The 18,724-nt window shown below is 40.1% G+C and overlaps 1 protein-coding gene across 2 annotated transcripts in view; it reads left to right on the forward strand.

The window, feature by feature from the left end:
- Nucleotides 1-10,493, forward strand: part of LOC132396415 (vitamin D 25-hydroxylase) — a 56,819-nt gene extending 46,326 nt beyond the window's left edge. Inside the window, exons 3-5 of one of the 2 annotated variants that reach the window (XM_059973953.1) lie at nucleotides 3,508-4,140; nucleotides 5,099-5,428; nucleotides 10,178-10,493. In XM_059973953.1, the coding sequence (XP_059829936.1) occupies nucleotides 3,508-4,140; nucleotides 5,099-5,428; nucleotides 10,178-10,353 (1,139 nt within the window). In that variant the 3' untranslated portion in view covers nucleotides 10,354-10,493. The remainder of the gene's footprint in view (nucleotides 1-3,507; nucleotides 4,141-5,098; nucleotides 5,429-10,177) is intronic. The other variant, XM_059973954.1, reaches the window with a different exon arrangement.
- The last annotated feature ends 8,231 nt before the right edge of the window (nucleotides 10,494-18,724 follow it).

An 18,724-nucleotide genomic window follows, 5' to 3' on the forward strand; every position in this document is an offset into this window, starting at 1 on the left:
GAAGAGCCAATAAGATGGCATCTGGTGTGAACCTGTTGCTCTGGTAGGCAAATTGGAGTGAATCCATGTTGCCTCTCAGGCAGGAGTTGATTTCTTTCATCACCAACTTTCTCAAAACACTTCATCATTGTGGATGTAAGTGCAACTGGGCCATTGAGGCAGATCACCACATTTTGCTTGGACACTAGTGTAATCGAAGCCTGCTTAAAGCAGGATGGTATCACATACTGCCAAAGCAAGAGGTTAAATATCTCCGTGAACACTCCAGCCAGTTGGTCAGCACAGGTCTTTAGTACGTGGCCAGGTACGCCATTTGGTCCAGATGCTTTCCGTGGCTTTACATTCCTGAAGGCAGTCCGCATCATCAGCTTCACAGACATATCATAGGATCATGGGGGATGTGGGGTTTGCAATGTTTTCTCCATATTCTAATGGTCACGCGAATCCCTGCTGTCTCCCATGTCGTTTAATTTAACTTCGAAAAAGTAATAGCATTCAAGCCCTGCCACAGCTGTTGTTGATTCAATGACCATTAAAAAATTGTGAAGTATGTATAAAATTTTAAATTTCTAAAAATTAAATAAATTAAACTACTTGTAAAAAAAAATCATTAAATTAGAATATTAGAAAATGTTGATTACCTTGGATATACCTTCTCCCTCACAGTTAATCCTGTGTATTCAGATTCTGTTCAAGTCTAATCTCGAGCAGATTCAGTAGGTGTATTTCCCAGCAGTAAATTCTGTATAATTGCAGCATTTGTGTTTCATTACAGAAATTCCATGTCACTGAAATTATCCACAGAGCTCAACCAACAGGTTCACAATATCATTTTATGGAGAAGAACCAAATTATTTGACAGTTACTGAGAACTAAATGCAGTACTGTTGACATTTCCCAGCAAGCTCAACCTCGTTGTGAATAAAACTAAGTGGACTACCAAGGTATATCAACATGCCTAAGCTACTGAGGTCATGGAGAGTTATGCTGATATTCTAGAGCATGCAGCCATCAGTGAGGAGGCAGAGTAGGGGTCTTCAAGAACATTAATATCCCCAAGGCCAGTAACTGAGCCAATCAAAAGAAGAGATTGCTGGGGCCTCAGCAGATTTCTTTGTACCCTCGTTAGTCACAGGTGAGGTCCTAGAGGACTGGAGAACGGCAGAAGTGAGAAACCAGGAAATTAAAAGCTGCTGCATCTTACATCAGAAGTGGGGAAATTATTGGAGACAATTCTTAGGGATAGGATCAACTAACAGCTGGAAAAACAGATTCAGCATGACGTTTTGCTGAGGCGGTCATGTCCTACAAACTTGGTTGCGTAATTTTTGAGTTATATATACTTTTTAAAGCTTTTGATGAGATCCCTTGTGGTGAGCTGTTCCAGAAGATTAAGGCACTTGGGATTCCTTGGTAAGTTGGTAGATTGGGTTCAGAATTAACTTGGCTTTAGAAGAGAGTGTAGTTGGAGGAGTGTTGTTCAGACTGGAGTTCTGTGACCAGCGGAATCCCTAGGGCTCAGTGATGGGGTGGGGGGGGGGGTGCGGTTTTGTGAGTGTGAGAGTGTGTGTGTGTGTGTAAGTAAAAACAGAGAAATAGCAGAGGGTGTTTAATCCAGACAGCTGTGAGTTCTGCACTTTAGGAAGCCAGTTATAAGAGGATAGAAGCACTGACCTAGAGAATCAGAATCAGTTTCAATATCACAGGCATATGTTGTGAAACTTTTGTTGTTTTGTGACAGCAGTATAGTGCAATACATAAAATAAATTACAACAAACATACAAAAAATTAAATAAGTAGTGCAAAAAAAGCGAGGGAGTGTTCGTGAATTCATTCATTGTTCATTCAGAAATCGGATGGTGGAGGGGAAGAAGCTCTTTCTAAAATAACGTGTCTTCAGGCTCATGTACCTCCTCCCTGATGGTAGGAATGAGAAGAAGGCATGTCCTGGGTGATAGGGGTTCTTAATAATGGGCACCACATCTTTGCGGCATCACCTTTCGAAGATGTTCTTGAAGCTGGGGAGGCTAATGCCCATGATGGAGCTGGCTAAGTTTGCAAGCTTATGCAGCTTTTTCAGATTTTGTGCAGTAGCTGTTGGTGATACAGACAGTGAGAATGCTGTCCATGGTCTGTCTGTAGAAATTTGGCAGAGTCTTTGATGACATAGAACATAGAATAATACAGCACAGCAAAAGCCCTTTGGCCCACAGTATTGTGATGAACCAATCAGGTAATCAAATGACTATCTAAACTCACCCCTTCTGCCTGCATAATGTCCATATCCTTCCATTTCCCTCGCATTCAAGGGCCTATCCAAACATCTCTTAAAACCCTCTAATCTTTCTGCCTCTACCACCACCCTAGGTAATGCATTCCAGACAACTTGCCCCTGACATCTCTTAAAATTAACCCCTCTCACCTTAAATGCACATCCTCCAGTATTAAATCTTCACACCTTGGGGAAAAAGTTGCTGTTTGTCCATTATGTGCCTCACATAATCTTATAAACCTCTGTCAGTCTCCCTTCAGCCTTCACCACTCCAAAGAAAACAACCCAAGTTGACCAGCCTTTCATTCTAGCACATGCCCTCTAATCCAGGCAGCTTCCTGCTAAACCTCTTCTGCACCCTGTCCAAAACCTCAACACTCCTCCTATAATGGGGCGACCAGAACTGTATACATTACTCCAGATGTGGCCTAACTAGAGTTTTATAAAGCTACGTCATAATTTCCGGATTTTTGAACTCATTGCCTCAACTAATAAAGCCAAGCACGTCATAATTCCTTTCTAATCACCCTCTCAATCTACGTAGTCAGTTCCAGGGAGTTATGAAGTTAGACCCCAAGATCTTTGCTGTTAAGTGTCTTGCCCTTTACAGTAGACTGTGTCTTTACTTTTGAAGTATCAAATCTCCTCAAACTCTGAATGAAATACAGTCACTGTTGTGCCTTTGTAATTGCATCAATATGTTGAGCCCAGGTTAGATCTTCAGTGATGCTGGGATATCTGCAATTTTTGGGGTGCAAATCCATAGCATTGTGAAAAGCAGCAGTAAATTACAAGAGATAATAACTGAGTGAATGGGCTAATGAATTTCAGTGCAGGTAAACTCGTGTCCTGAAATGGAAAATAACTGTCAAAAAACTAAGAGTGGTGACCTAAATGTACTTCAGAGTTCGACCTACTGTATGTAGAATATTAAAATGCCATGGATGGAAATAGAAAATAGTAAAAATGTCTAATGGAGTAGCACTCAACATCACAAGTGGTTTGCATTCATCAGGAGTGTGATGTCCAGTACAATAAAGTATAACAAACTGTATAAAGCCAGTGAATGAGATTTCAGTTGAGGGGATATGGACATTACTCACATCATTCCCCAAAATATTAACACCTTTGAAATTCTTTGATTGGAGTGGAAAAAAGTAGTCTATGCAAATCAATATTACTAACTTGCATTTTAATTAAATTATATTATGTTGTTAATTTTGGAAACTTCCTAGGGCTTTTGAACTCCAAATATGGTCGTGGTTGGACTGACCATCGTAAGGTCACTGTGAATTGCTTTCGCTGCTTTGGACCGGGTCAAAAGAGCTTTGAAAACAAAATTTCTGAGGAATGTATGATTTTTTTGGATGCTGTTGACACCTACAAAGGAAAGCCATTTGACGCCAAGTGCCTTGTAACTAATGCAGTTTCCAACATCACAAACCTGATCATTTTTGGAGAGCGGTTCACATATGATGACACTGATTATCAGCATATGATTGAGATATTTAGTGAAAATGTTGAATTGGCTGCCAGTGTTTGGGCATTTCTGTACAATGCTTTCCCTTGGATTGGGCTACTGCCATTTGGAAAACATCGACGTTTGTTCAAAAATGCAGCTGAAGTTTACGACTTTTTGCAAAAGATAATACACCGTTTTTCCCAAAACAGAATCTCTCAAAAACCTCGGCATCTCATTGATTCATATTTGGATGAACTAGAAAAGAATATTAATGATCCTGAATCTTCCTTTTCAAAAGAAAACTTAATTTTTACTGTTGGAGAACTCATTATAGCTGGAACAGAGACTACAACTAATGCACTTAGATGGGCAATTTTGTACATGGCACTGTATCCAAACATTCAAGGTGAGAACACAGTATTCAAACAGATATCTCACAGAAATTATAGGAAGTTGGACTATTTTGTTATTAATTCTGTTGTGAATTTTAACTATTTTCTTCCCTCTGAGAAAGTTTTATCCCTATTTTATATTGGCACAGCTAGTAGAGCTAGCTACTGCCCTGTAGCACCAGAGACCCAGGTGCAATCCTGACCTTGGGTGCCATCTGTGTGGAGAATGCTCATTCTCCTTGTGATTGTAAGGGATTTCCTGTGGGTGCTCTGGTTACCTCCCATATCCCAAAGTGGTGCAGGTTGGTTGTCACATTTCACAATGTGTAGATGATCGGCAGGAGAGAGAGGAAGTTGGATTAGTTTAAATGGGTGGTTTAAATGAGCCAAAGAGACAATGACTGTCAACCTAGATTCAAACAATTAAAAACTAAAGCTCACTTGAGTTAATTTACTAGAAAAAACATCTATGCATAATTAATTTTAACTCAAATTTCATAGAAGTAAAAACAATCATTCATATCAGCACAGGATAAAAAATATATAGATTTTCCATTGGAACAACATTTACGCCTATGCAAACTTAGTTTATGGCAGATATATAAAAGTCACTGTAAATTAAAAGCTGTATACAATTTATTCTTATCTGGTATAGGGAACCTTGAGTTCTCATTTTCATCTTTGCCACAAGGGAATGAGGATAAAATATGACACCAAATCAAGTGGTGTCATCATTTATAGTAATATTAAATAACAGATGAATTGATGGAAAACAGGAAAGGGAAAATAGTTTATTTAAGGCTTAGACAATGGGTAAAACATCTAATATACATTCTGACCATTGCTGCCTTATTTATTTCCACAGTCCCTAGTGTTTATGTAACAATTCTAAAGTGCTACCTGAACAAAAATAATTTCCAATTTAATTGCTGAAACAAAATCATTAAGATTCTTGTTTCTTTTATTTTACAGAAAAAGTGCATCAGGAAATTGACACTATTGTGGGCAAAAGCCAAATACCTGCCCTGGAAAACAGGTCACAGATGCCATACACAGAAGCAGTATTGCATGAAGTTCTGAGATACTGCAACATAGCACCACTTGGTATTTTCCGTGCAACTTCCAAGAACACTATTGTTCGGGGTTATTCCATTCCAAAGGGAACCACAGTTATAACAAATCTTTATTCTGTACATTTTGATGAAAAATATTGGAATTCTCCTGATCTATTTTGTCCTGAAAGATTCCTAGATAAAAATGGGCAATTTGTGAAGAAAGAAGCATTTGTCCCATTTTCTATTGGTAAGTTGTGTGACATATTTACTTTTTTCCACTGGCTGTGGAAAGTGGCCAGTGAGGGAGTGGGCCAGTGAAGGAGTGAAGCTTTGACGCTTTGACTCAAGGCTTCGATGAGAAGAGGTGGAGGACGAGCTTGTTCCCAGTTCATCTTTGCAGTGCCTCCTGAGACGGTGATGTGCCTGTCCTGTGAGATGTGGCAGTCTTGGGGGAACTTCCCTCACCCACAGAGTCACATCTGCCAGAAGTGCTTGCGGCTGGGCGATCTGGAAAACGGTGTGAGGAATCTGGAGCAGCAGCTGGATGACCTTAGACTCATAAGGGAGAATGAGGCAGTCATAGATGAGAGCTACAGGGAGGTAGTCAAACCTAGGCTGCCGGAAGCAGGTTGTTGGTCAGAGGGGGGAAAGTGAAGGAGAGTAGACAGGTAGTGCAGAGCACCCCTGTAGCCATTCCCCTGAATAATAAGTTTACCGTCCTGGATACTGTTGGTGGGGACGACCGACCAGGTGTGAGCCACGGTGGCAGGGCCTCTGGCACTGAGTCTGACCGTGTGGTGCAGAAGGGTAGGATGGAGAAGAGGAGAGCTGTCGTTCTTTGGGGACTATAGTCAGGGGAGCAGACAGGAGATTTTGTGGACGTGAGAAGGACACCCGCATGGTTTGTTGCCTCCTGAGTGCCAGGGTCCGCGATGTCTCTGACCTGGTGCATGACATCCTGGTACAAGAGGGAAAGCAACCAGAAGTCATGATACACGTTGGTACCAATGACATAGGCAGGAAGAGGGATGAGGTCCTTAAGTGTGAGTTTCAGGAACTAGGCAGAAGGCTGAAGAACAGGGCCTCAAGGGTGGCGTTCTCAGGATTGCTGCCAGTACTACGTGATAGTGATGGTAAGAATTGGAGGATATGGCAGTTGGATGCGTGGCTGAGGAGTTGGTGCAAGGGACAGGGTTTTAGATTTTTGGATCATTGGGATCTCTTCTGGAGAAGGTGGGACCTGTACAGATTGGATGAGTTGCACCTGAACTCGAGCGGGAGCAATATCCTTGCAGGGAGGTTTGCTAGCATGGTTCGGGAGGGTTTAAACTAATTTGCAAGAGGGATGGGACCCGGAGCGATAGAGCAGTGAAAGAAATGCATGGAGTAAAGCCAGATCTAACATATATAGAGGATTTGAAGAAAGAGAAACAGAATAAAGGGTGTAAAGGTAGTAAGGTAGAAGGGCTAAAGTGTGTGTACTTCAATGTAAGAAGCATCAGGAACAAAGGTGATAAACTGAGAGCTTCGATACATACATGGAATTATGAAGTAGTAGCCAATACAGAGACTTGGCTGGCACCAGGGCAGGAATGGATTCTCAATATTCCTGGATTTCAGTGCTTTGAAAGAGATAGAGGGGCAAGGAGGAAGAGGGGTGGCATCACTGGTTAGGGATACTATTACAGCTACAGAAAGGGTGGGTAATGTAGCAGAAACCTCTTTTGAGTCAGTATGGGTGCAAGTGAGGAACAGGAGGGGAGCAGTTACTCTATTGGGGGTATTCTATAGGCCCCCTGGCAGCAGCAGAGATACTGAGAAGCAGATTGGGAGATTTTGGAAAGGTGCAAAAATAACAGGGTTGTTATCATTAACTGCCCTGATATTGATTGGCACTTGATTAGTTCCAAGGGTTTAGATGGGGCAGAGTCTGTTAAGTCTGTTAAGGGACAGATTCCTGTCACAGTATGTTGACAGGCTGACTGGGGGGAATGCCATACTAGATCTAGTATTAGGTAATGAACGGGGTTAGGTCACAGATCTGTCAGTGGGTGAGCATCTGGGGGACAGAGATCACCACTCCCTGACCTTTAGCATTATCATGGAAAAGGATAGAATCAGAGAGGACAGGAAAATTTTTAATTGGGGAAGGGCAAATTATGAGGCTATAAGGCTAGAACTTGCGGGTGTGAATTGGGATGATGTTTTTGCAGGGAAATGTACAATGGACATGTGATCAATGTTTAAGGATCTCTTGCAGGATGTTAGGGATAAATTTGTCCCGGTGAGGAAAATAAAGAATGGTAGGGTGAAGGAACCATGGGTGACAAGTGAGGTGGAAAATCTAGTCAGGTGGAAGAAGGCAGCATACATGAGGTTTAGGAAGCAAGGGTCAGATGGATCTATTGAGGAATAGAGGGTAGCAAGAAAGGAGCTTAAGAAGGGGCTGAGAAGAGCAAGAAGGGGGCATGAGAAGTCCTTGGCGAGTAGGGTAAGGGAAAACCCCAAGGCATTTTTCAATTATGTGAAGAACAAAAGGATGACAGGAATGAAGGTAGGACTGATTAGAGATAAAAGTGGGAAGATGTGCCTGGAGGCTGTGGAAGTGAGCGAGGTCCTCAATGAATACTTCTCTTTGGTATTCACCAGTGGGAGGGAACTTGATGACCATGAGGACAATATGAGTGAGGTTGATGTTCTGTTGATATTGAGAGAGGAGGTGTTGGAATTGTTAAAATACATTAGGACGGATAAGTCCCGGGGGCCTGACGGAATATTCCCCAGGCTGCTCCACGAGGTGAGGGAAGAGATTGCTGAGCTTCTGGCTAGGATCTTTATGTCCTCATTGTCCACAGGAATGGTACCGGAGGTAGTAGAGATAGTCCGGGTAATTATAGACCAATGAGCTTTACATCTATGATGGGAAAGCTGTTGGAAAAGATTCTTAGAGATAGGATCTGTGGGCATTTAGAGAATCATGGTCTGGTCAGGGACAATCAGCATGGCTTTGTGAAGGGCTGATCGTTTCTAACAAGCCTGATAGAGTTCTTTGAGGAGGTGATCAGGCACATAGATGAGGGTAGTGCAGTGGATACGATCTACATGGATTTTAGTAAAGCATTTGACAAGGTTCCACACGGTAGGCTTACTCAGAACGTCAGAAGGCATGGGATCCAGGAAAGTTTGGCCAGGTGGATTCAGAATTGGCTTGCCTGCAGAAGGCAGAGGGGCATGGTGGAGAGAGTATATTCAGATTGGAGGGTTGTAACTAGTGGTGTCCCACAAGGATCTGTTCTGGGACCTCTACTTTTCGTGATTTTTATTAATGATGTGGGGGATATGGGGTAGATGTGGGGGTAGAAGTGTGGTTTGGCAAGTTTGCAGACGATACAAAGGTTGGTGGTGTTGTAGATAGTGTAGAGGATTGTCGAAGATTGCAGAGAGACATTGATAAGATGCAGAAGTGTATATAAGAAATTATTATATAGGAATTATAGGAAAGATGTCAACAAAACAGAGAGAGTACAGAGAAGATTTACTAGAATGTTACCTGGGTTTCAGCACCTAAGTTACAGGGAAAGTTTGAACAAATTAGGTCTTTATTCTTTGGAACATAGAAGGTTAAGGTGGGACTTGATAGAGGTATTTAAAATTATGAGGGGGATAGATAGAGTTAACGTGGATAGGCTTTTTCCATTGAGAGTAGGGGAGATTCAATCAAGAGGACATTAGTTGAGAGTTATGGGGCAAAAGTTTAAGGGTAACACGAGGGGGAATTTCTTTACTCGGACAGTGTTAGCTGTGTGGAACGAGCTTCCAGTAGAAGTGGTAGAGGCAGGTTCAGTATTGCAATTTAAATTGAAATTGGATAGGTATATGGACAGGAAAGGAATGGAGGGTTATGGGCTGAGTGCGGATCAGTGGGACTAGGTAAGAGTAAGCATTCGGCACGGACTAGAAGGGCCAAGATAGCCTATTTCCATGCTGTAATTGTTACATGGGTATAAGTGGGCTGAGAAGTGGCAGATGGAGTTCAACCCGGAGAAGTGTGAGGTGGTACACTTTGGAAGGACAAACTCCAAGGCAGAGTACAGAGTAAATGGCAGGATACTTGGTAGTCTGGAGGAGCAGAGGGATCTGGGGGTACATGTCTACAGATCCCTGAAAGTTGCCTCACAGGTAGATAGGGTAGTTAAGAAAGCTTATGGGGTGTTTGCTTTCATAAGTCAAGGGATAGAGTTTAAGAGTCGCGATGTAATGATGCAGCTCTATAAAATTCTGGTTAGGCCGCACTATCCCAGCAACCTCCGACAACCCTAATTAATCATGATTTAACTTTAATCTAATCACAGTACAATTTACAATAACTAAATAACCTACCTGGTATGCCTTCAGATTGTGGGAGGAATCTGCAGCAGCCGGAGAAATCCCAGACGTTCCATGGGGAGGACCTAAAAAGACTTTACAGACGATATCAGAATTGAACTCTGAACTCAGGTGTCCTGAGTACAGCAGCATCATGCTAATCGCTACACTACCTTGGTACCTCTTGTGAGAGTTAATTTTCCATGCTGGAGAGTTTATTTATCAATGATCTAGACTTATAATGCCATTAAAGGGCTGTTGTTTTGGCAAGGTTAATCCATACCTATGATATCAATAACATGCTATATTGTTCATTTTATTCAAATAGATAGCTTATGATGCAGCAGTACATTGTGGGAACAACTGCTGAATGTGATTGTATGTTTACTTAACAGAAGATGCTGCTAGATTAAGGCATAAATTACAGCAACCACTGTCATTCCTATCATTACTTCCACAACATACTCTGCCATGTAATGTACAAGATTTTTCATGATTTTAGTGGTATATGAGTAGAAGTAATTTCATAATATCTAATATATTGGAGAAGAAATAGTGTTAATACACAATTAACAAGGTAAACTTTTAAAAAAGAAGTTGGATAAATTGTCTTCAATTTTACATTTTGTAGGTCGAAGACACTGTCTTGGAGAACAACTTGCAAGAATGGAGCTATTTCTGTTTTTCACCATGCTGTTACAAAGATTTCATATTCATTTTCCACCAGGACCTATTCCAAATCTGAAGCCTAAATTGGGAATGACATTACAGCCTCATCCATATCTTATTTCAGCAGAAAGACACTGATAAGAGAATGTTAGGGTCATAGAAAAGTACAGCATAGAAACGGGTTCCTTGGCCCATTTAATTCATGCCAAACCGTTTAAATTACCTTGTCCCATCTACCCACACCTGGACCGTAGCCCTTCATACCTGTCATCCATGAATCTACCCAAACTTATCTCAAATGTTAAAATCGATTAACATGCATCACTTGTGCTGGCAGCTCGTTCCACCCTCTCATGACCCTATGAGTGAAGTTCCTCCTCATATTCACCTTAAGCTTTTCACCTTTCACTCTTAATCCATGACATCTAGTTGTAATCTCACTCAACCTCAGTGGAAAAAGATGGTTGCATTTTCCCTATCTGTACCCCTCATAATTTTGTACACCTCTATCAAATCTCCCCTCATGTTCCAATGAATAAAGTCCTAAACTATTCAATCTTTCCATAGATCTTTCATTTCCAGCAACATCCTTGTAAATTTCCTCTGTACTCTTTCTACCTTAATTACATCTTTTCTGCAGGTAGGTGACCAAAACTGCACACAATCCTCCAACTTAGGCCTCACTAATGTCTTGTACGACTTCAACTTAACATCCTATCTCGTATACTCAATACTTTGATTTATGAAGGTCAATGTGCCTAAAGCTTTTTTAATTTAATGTGCCACCATTTTCAATTAATTATGGACCTGTACTTTCAGATCCTGTTGTTCTACAGCACTCCTCAATGCCCTTCTGTTCACTGTGTAAGACCTACCCTGGTTGGTCCTTACAAAGTGCGACACTTCCATTTCTCTGATTTAAGTTCCATCTGCCATTTTAAGCACATTTTTCAAGCTGGTCCAGAACCTGCTGCAAGCTGCACTACACCTCCAGTTTTGGTGTCATCCGCAGATTTGCTATCCAGTTTACCACATTATCATCCTGATCATTGATATAAATGATAAAACATCAATAGACCCAGCATCAATCCCTGTGCAAGCCACTACTCACAGGCCTCCAGTCAGAGAGGCAACAATCTACTACCTCTTTCTGGCTTCTCTTGCAAGGCCAGAGTCTAATCCAATTTACTACCTCAGCTCAAATGCCAAGCAACTGAACCTTCCTGACCAACCAACCTTGTCAAATACCTTACTAAAGTCCATGCCTTCGCCTTCATCAACTTTCTTGATAACTTCCTCAAAAATTCTATAAAATTGATTAGACATGACCTACCACTCACAAAGCCTACCTTAATCAGTTCCTGCCTATCCAAATACGCATATATCCAGTCCCTTAGAATACCTTCCAATAACTTTCCCACTACTGATGTTAAGCTCACCAGCCTATAAGTTCCTGGTTTCGTTTTAGAGCCATTCTTAATCAGAGGAACAACATTAATTCTTCTCCAATTGTTTCGTACCTCACCTGTTGCTAAGGATGATAGTGAAGTAGTTACTTATCAAATACATAATTTCATCATAGTGGAAAAGAAGAAACTCCTTAGAATCAGGAATACCCAAATTCTGTTTTGTACTGTACAATTTGTGCCTTAATCTTATGACAAACATGATATTATGACTCCGCATGGAACAGAGGATTTAACGGGATTTCACAAGTTGAGTAAGTGAGCAAAAATGGGGAATGCTAAGTTACCCACCTTTGTCAGGAAAACAGAAACCCAGTGACTTAGCGACTAAAATATTAATGTGCAAGGGTCATGGGTGAACTGAAAGCAAATATGCAAGTAATGCAAGCATCAAGAAAGGAAATCGCAGACTTTTGTTTTGCAAACACAAGGAAATTGCCGAAACGTCGACAGTGCTTCTTCCTACAGATGCTGCCTGGCCTGCTGTGTTCCACCAGCGTTTTGTATGCGTTGCTTTTGTTCTGCGAGATATTTTGAATACAGAAGTAAAGATGTCTTTATTACATGATCCTCATGAAACAATACCTAGACTATCATGTGCACTTTCAGTCTCCTTATGCGAAGAAAGGGGTTGCTTACCATAAATGATGAAAAGAAAATCATATAGGTCTGTATTAATGAGAAAGTTGAAGGATGGGGTGGGATCTCATTGAGTCATATAAAATTATGAAAGGACAGTGTAACTGTAGGGTCTGGATCCAGAAATCACAGAATATGGAGTAAGATAGCTAGGGTTGAGATAAAATAATAAGTCATTGACTGGGGGATCTGTGGAACTCTATTATGAAAGGTGCTAAAAACCAAGCCACAGAATACATGAGGAAGGAGTTAGCTACATCTCTAGGCACAAAAGACATCAAGGATTGTCAGAGAGAGTGGGGATATGGGATTGACATGGAGGATCAGCCAAGATTGTATTGAATTGCAGAGTAGCTGGAAGGGCTGGAGCTGGAGATTTCCTTCTTAATATCTCTATGTCCAGTTCTTTTCAAGTTAAGAATTGAATGTTTTCACCAGTTGCTCCAGCATTTCATTACAACCACATTAAATAATTTCCCCCGATTACACAATGGATTCCTTTGCCAGTGTTTTCTAATGTGTCATCCTTCAAGTAAAAACACTTGTACTCTGAGTGATTATGCAGAAAGTTTGAAGTTAATAACTCATCTCCTTCTACCTTAGGCCACAAACTTATCAATCACCCTGAGTTATTAACTTCAAATTTCCTGCATAATCACTCAAAGAGTTGAACTGCATGTGCATGTAACGAGAGTTGTATAACTCATCTCATTCTACCTTAGGCCACGAACATATCAATCACCCCTGTTAAGGACACTTTCTGGAGGTCCAAGATCTGTATGCTCCACGACCATGGGACTAAGTGTGTAAATGTAGGAGGGGACAATGTTGAAAAATAAATGTCGTATGTTTTCTAAAATTGACCCCTTCTACTTTAGGCCATGAACTTATCAATCACCCCTCATAATGCTCAACATAAATTATAAATTTTAGTACCCACTATTGGATATAATATTCTGACTAAATGATGATATAAATGGGATAGCATTCTGTATTTTGTTATCTTATGCCTGTATTTATAAACTAAGGATCCATACCCTTTCAAATACTCAAGTCATTTTTTTACTCTTTGAAGGAGCTAGCAATAACCTCATGGCTGTAATGCTATATTGGATTTCTTTTGTATTAAACATCTAAAAATATGTGCCTATCTCTTCTCCAGGTTATGACAGAGTTCCATTCCTCAGAATTGCTTGTAAACTGAAGTGTTCATTAGTTGGAAATGAGTGGAATCAGTCTGTGGGAGAGGACTGCAGAAATGGCTGTGACAGGAGATGAGTAGGCATGGGAAGAGTGACTGCCAGCCAGTCTCACTGACTTGAGTAAATGAATGAATTTGCCCAGCAGTTCTAGTTTTGCACCTAGTACTCAATTATTGAGTATCTGCTTGGAAGAGAAGAGACCCAAAAACATCCCATTGCTACCCTGCAAAAGATGGCTGCAGGAACTAGTAAATCCATCCCACCAATCTCCCAAGTGGTTTGTAAACCAGGGAAGACTTATAAAAGTACAATAAAATTCCAATAATCTATTATCGGATTGTTCAGAATCCCTGACGTTTCACATCTGGCACCCTCATCAGTCCAGAATCTAAGTCGGAGATCTAGAATGTAAGTGCAATGTGCAACAAGAACCAAGGGTCTGGACTGGGCTGGAGGTAGGGTCAGGTTTGAGAATGCTAGAGGGCAAAAGCATAAGAAGGGTTCAAAGTCAAAGTACAATGGAGCCAGAGTTCAGAGAGCTTGTATAGCACTAGGATCACTGGAAAATTTATTGTACTTTAGTGTAACATGTAAGAGTATAGAATGATGGAGTGATGTTCAATAATCTAGAAAATCTGTAGGGCCAGCAATCTAGGTCCTGAGGGTGCTCAATTATAAGACTTGCACTGCATCTGTCATTTGACACTCCCTTAAAAATTAAAGTACTATAGCTACATCACCTTCCCTTGATTTATTTTGTAAATAAAACACATAATTTATAATGCTTTAGCAAGACTGATAAAAAAGATTATTAAAATTAATAGTTTCATTGCTAAACTTAATGTAGATTTGAGGAAATTTGATATTTTTCTCCATTTAAACATTCTGGTTAACCTATATGATTAACTACCAAACTGCTGCCAGCTGTAGTCTCAGTTGCTGAAGCAATTGCAAGGCCAGCCTAAAAATACTAAATATCCTTCCTGCCTTGATGAGAGGAAATAGTTTCTTTTGTTAACTTGGTGATGGCAGGATACTAATCTAATATAGAAAAGCAAAGCATTCTTATCCACACTCACACTTCCAGTAAAAGTACTTACAAGTTTTCTGGAACAATGTATGTGTTGTTGCCTAGTAATTATTAAAGTGTTTATTGTGTAATTCACTGCATTGTTTGAGACCATGTTGTTTAATAGGAGTAGAAACAAGATTTAAAAAAAACACTCCATGTTCAATTACTAATGTACTAATAATGTTTGTAACTGAGTTTTAAGTACTGGTGTTACACTCTTTGTTTTGCTACTCCATTAGTTTGCTTCATCAATTCCGATTAGTAATCATTTTAATTTATGTGAGATCCAAAATCATATGTCCATGGTTTTAATTTTTGATATACAAGTATAGAGCTTCATTCTGCATTAGACATGAACTATTTCATTGGGTACTTTAGAACTTACCTTTCAAAAAACAATTGGATTATTTAAAATAAACCTAAACAACAATAGCTCAGGTGTAAAATTATTTGTAGACACCAAGGACATAAAGCATAGTAAGGTCATGCAATTCAGTGGTGCATTTAGTTTTGAGAACAAGTTGATTGAAAGGAAGATAAAAATATGTATGCCAGTCAGATATGTGGAATTTAGACTAGTTCATGTAAAAGATAAACAGTAACACTAAGTTGGATATCTTTTGATACATTGTAATCTTGCAAATTTAATTCAATAACAGCATGATTAAATGATTAAACCATTTATGTAACTTAGATATAAATATTCATAGACTTAAACATATTGTTTCAGTGGAAAAAAAGCTGGGGGGAACAACATTTATGTTTTAATTACATCTTTTTAAAGGCCAGTGAACCAAAAATTCTCTGGCCTTGAAAAAGATCTAATTAAAACATAAATATATATTCATATTTCTACAGTGATGATAGTTTCGCAAATTAACATGTAACAACTGGAACTGTTTTTCCTTTGGCCTACAATAACAGACAATTTATGGAACATAGCTAAAATTTGCTCTGATTAATGACAATGCAAATCTATGTATAGGCTCTAAACTAGTATGTTTTAGGAATAATGTATCACTTATTCTGTGATAGTTGGGTATTGTAGCCAAATGATATGATACCTCGAAGCATATTAACATTCTTTTACCTTGTTCGCCTCTCTGATTAGAATGAGAGAAGCTTTCTCAGGAGTAATATGATGCTCAAGCATTATGGTACTAGTTGTGATACAAGTGTTCTAATGGCATCCTTTATGTAATGCTGGACATTTCTATAAATATGTTCAGTGGCCTTTATTAGTCTTGTATTTACATATTTTAAAGAACATCCCATCAGTGAACTGACTTAGAGTCATTCAGCCAAACAGCACAAAAGCAGAAGCAGACCTTTTGGTTAGGGTTAGGGTTAGGGTCCATGCTGACCAAGATACTCATACAAGTTCCTCCCAATTGTGTGCATTTTGCTTCAATCTTTCTAAACGTTTCCTGTTCAGCTATCTTTCCAGATACATGCCACCCTCTGTGTAAAATAAAACTATCCCTCAAGTTCCTATGCATTTTCCCCGTCTCTCTCCAGTCCTTGATTTCCCAATCCTGTGAGTACCCTACCTACCTCTACAAAATTACCTCTCAGTCACCTATTCTCCAAGAAAAAAGTGCTAGCCTGCCTAATATTTCCCAACAACTCAGTCCCTCAAGTCCTGGCAACATCCTTTATTAACACACACAAAATGTTGGGGGAACTCTGCAGGCCAAGCAGCAGCAATGGAAAAGAGTGAACGGTTGACTTTTTAGGCCAAGACACTTCATCAGAACTGGGGCGGGGGGGAGGATGAGGTCAGAGCAAAAAGGTAGGGGGAGAGAAGGAAATAGTACAGGGTGATAAGTGAAACTGGGTGGGGGGGTGAAGTAAAGAGCAGGGAGGTTGATTGGTGAAAGAGGTAAAGAGCTGAAGGAGGGACAATCTAATATGAAAGGGCAGAAAATCATGGAAGAAAGGGAAGGGGGAAAGCACCACAGAAAGGTGATGGACAGGTAAGAGAGGCAAACAGGAAAAGTGAGTGGAGGGGATACGATTTCTGAAGGTTCAAGGAATTGATATTCATACTATCAGCTTAGAAGCTAACCAGATGAAATACAACGTGCTGTTCCTCCAACCTGAGTGTGGCCTCATCACAGCTATTGAACACTGACATTCAGAAAGCAATGGCAAGTATACTTGAAATGGGTGGCCACTGGGAGACCCCGCTTTTTCTGGCAGAAGGAGAATAATTGCTTGATGAAGCCAGCTTCCAATCTGCATTGGGTCTTGCTGATGTACAGGAGGCCACACCAGGAGCACTGGATACAGTAGATGACCCCAACAGACTCACGGGTGAAGTGTAGCCTCAGCTGGAAGGACTGTTTGGGGCCCTGAATGGTAGTGAGGGAGGAAGTTTAGGGGCAGAAGTGGCACATGTTCCACCAAGGATAATTACCAGGAGGGACAAATGGGCAAGGGAGCCACTTAGTGGGATCCCATTGGAGATGGCAGAAGTTATGGGGAGTTAAGCACTTGAGCTTTCAATTACCCCCAGTATTGGAGTATTAGAATAAATGGGAAAGGAAGAAAATATTTTTTGAAATGTATTTGAAAGAATAACCTTAGTAAATAATTTTTTAGCTCTGCATAGAAGGCATCCTTAGATCTGTTTCTGGTGGATGAGTGAAGGATAAATCTAAAACACCCTAATTGAAAGAGGACTAAATTCAGTGAGATGAGAAACAATATGGCAAAGATAAAGTAGGTCTAAATAATGTATTGAACTGTGTGTGATATTTAAGGTGCGGGTGTTTCAGGTTAATGGAATCCCATATTAGGGAATGGGAAAGGAATCAGGCAGAACCCCTTTAATGATAAGGAAATAATGACAATCATGAGGTTATTTGCTTCATGTCAGGTGAATGATCCATGAGAAAGGCAGTGAAGAGATAATTCAAGCAAGGAAGAGTGTGGGGTAATGTAAAGTTAACACAGGTGCTTTCTATAACCATATAAATAGTTAGATGATAGTAGGAACATAAGAGCTTTTAATGAAGGGTCAAGGTATTGCTGGGGTTCTAAATGGGTACTTCATATCAGTCTTAAGCAAGGAATAGCATGTTGTAATTTCAATACAAAGGTGATAGAGATAATGAACAGAATGAGAACTGGTGATGAAATAGTCACCTTGGAGATAATTTAGCAATCCAGTTACCACTGGATGGCAGCCAAATAGGAATTCCATGGTGTAATGTTAGCCAAGCCACCAGTGAAAATCAAACAAAAAGTTAGGATGGTAAGTAGATTTCTTTCTTTTAGTAAATGTTCTTTGTGAAAAAAATGCTGTTATGTTACAATGAAAAATACCGTTTTTATGCAGATAATGCTGACTGCAATATTAAACAAGTTCTACCCATGATCTGCATTGTTTTTTACCCTGCTACCTGAGGTGGAGTCTTGGTTTAGCCATCCAGACACTATGGCCAAGAAAGCACACCAACAACTGTACTTCCTCAGAAGCTTGCGGAAATTCACTATGTCCCTGTTGGTGCTTACCAATCTTCATAGACATATCATGGAAAACATTATCTAAATATATCACAGCTTCATGGTAACCTCTCTACTCAGGACCACAAGAAACTGAATTATAAATGCAGCCTCATCTATTTTCATCTCCTAATCTACCTTGTTGTGGCCCTTTTCCCTTTGACTATCTGCACTGCATTTTTTCTGCAATTCCCCATTCTTTTCTGTGTTTTACTACCTTAATGTAAATTATGTCTGGCATCTATCTGGATGCCATGCATAACAAAAGCCTTCACTGTATCCCAGTACATGCAACAGTAATAAACCAATGCAAATACACAAGCTACTTAGAGTCTGGCTTGAGGGATTAATCAACACTGCCTGCTATTTATTATCATTATCATGTGCCATGTTGTATGACACATCATGGGCTTCAATCTGTCATCAACTTTCCTGTGGGGAAGAACCCCTTCACACTGCTCTTACTCTTCTCTATCTATGACCATGATTATTCTTGGCACCATTGCCTTTTTCTGGGCAGTGTCTTTACAAGACAGGTGACACCAGCCATCATCAATATTTCTCAGTGGTTGCACAGCCAAAACTTATCATACATAAGCTCATACAACCATGATGCACCA

This window comes from Hypanus sabinus, chromosome 7, assembly GCF_030144855.1.
Source record: "Hypanus sabinus isolate sHypSab1 chromosome 7, sHypSab1.hap1, whole genome shotgun sequence".
NCBI classification, from domain to species: domain Eukaryota; kingdom Metazoa; phylum Chordata; class Chondrichthyes; order Myliobatiformes; family Dasyatidae; genus Hypanus; species Hypanus sabinus.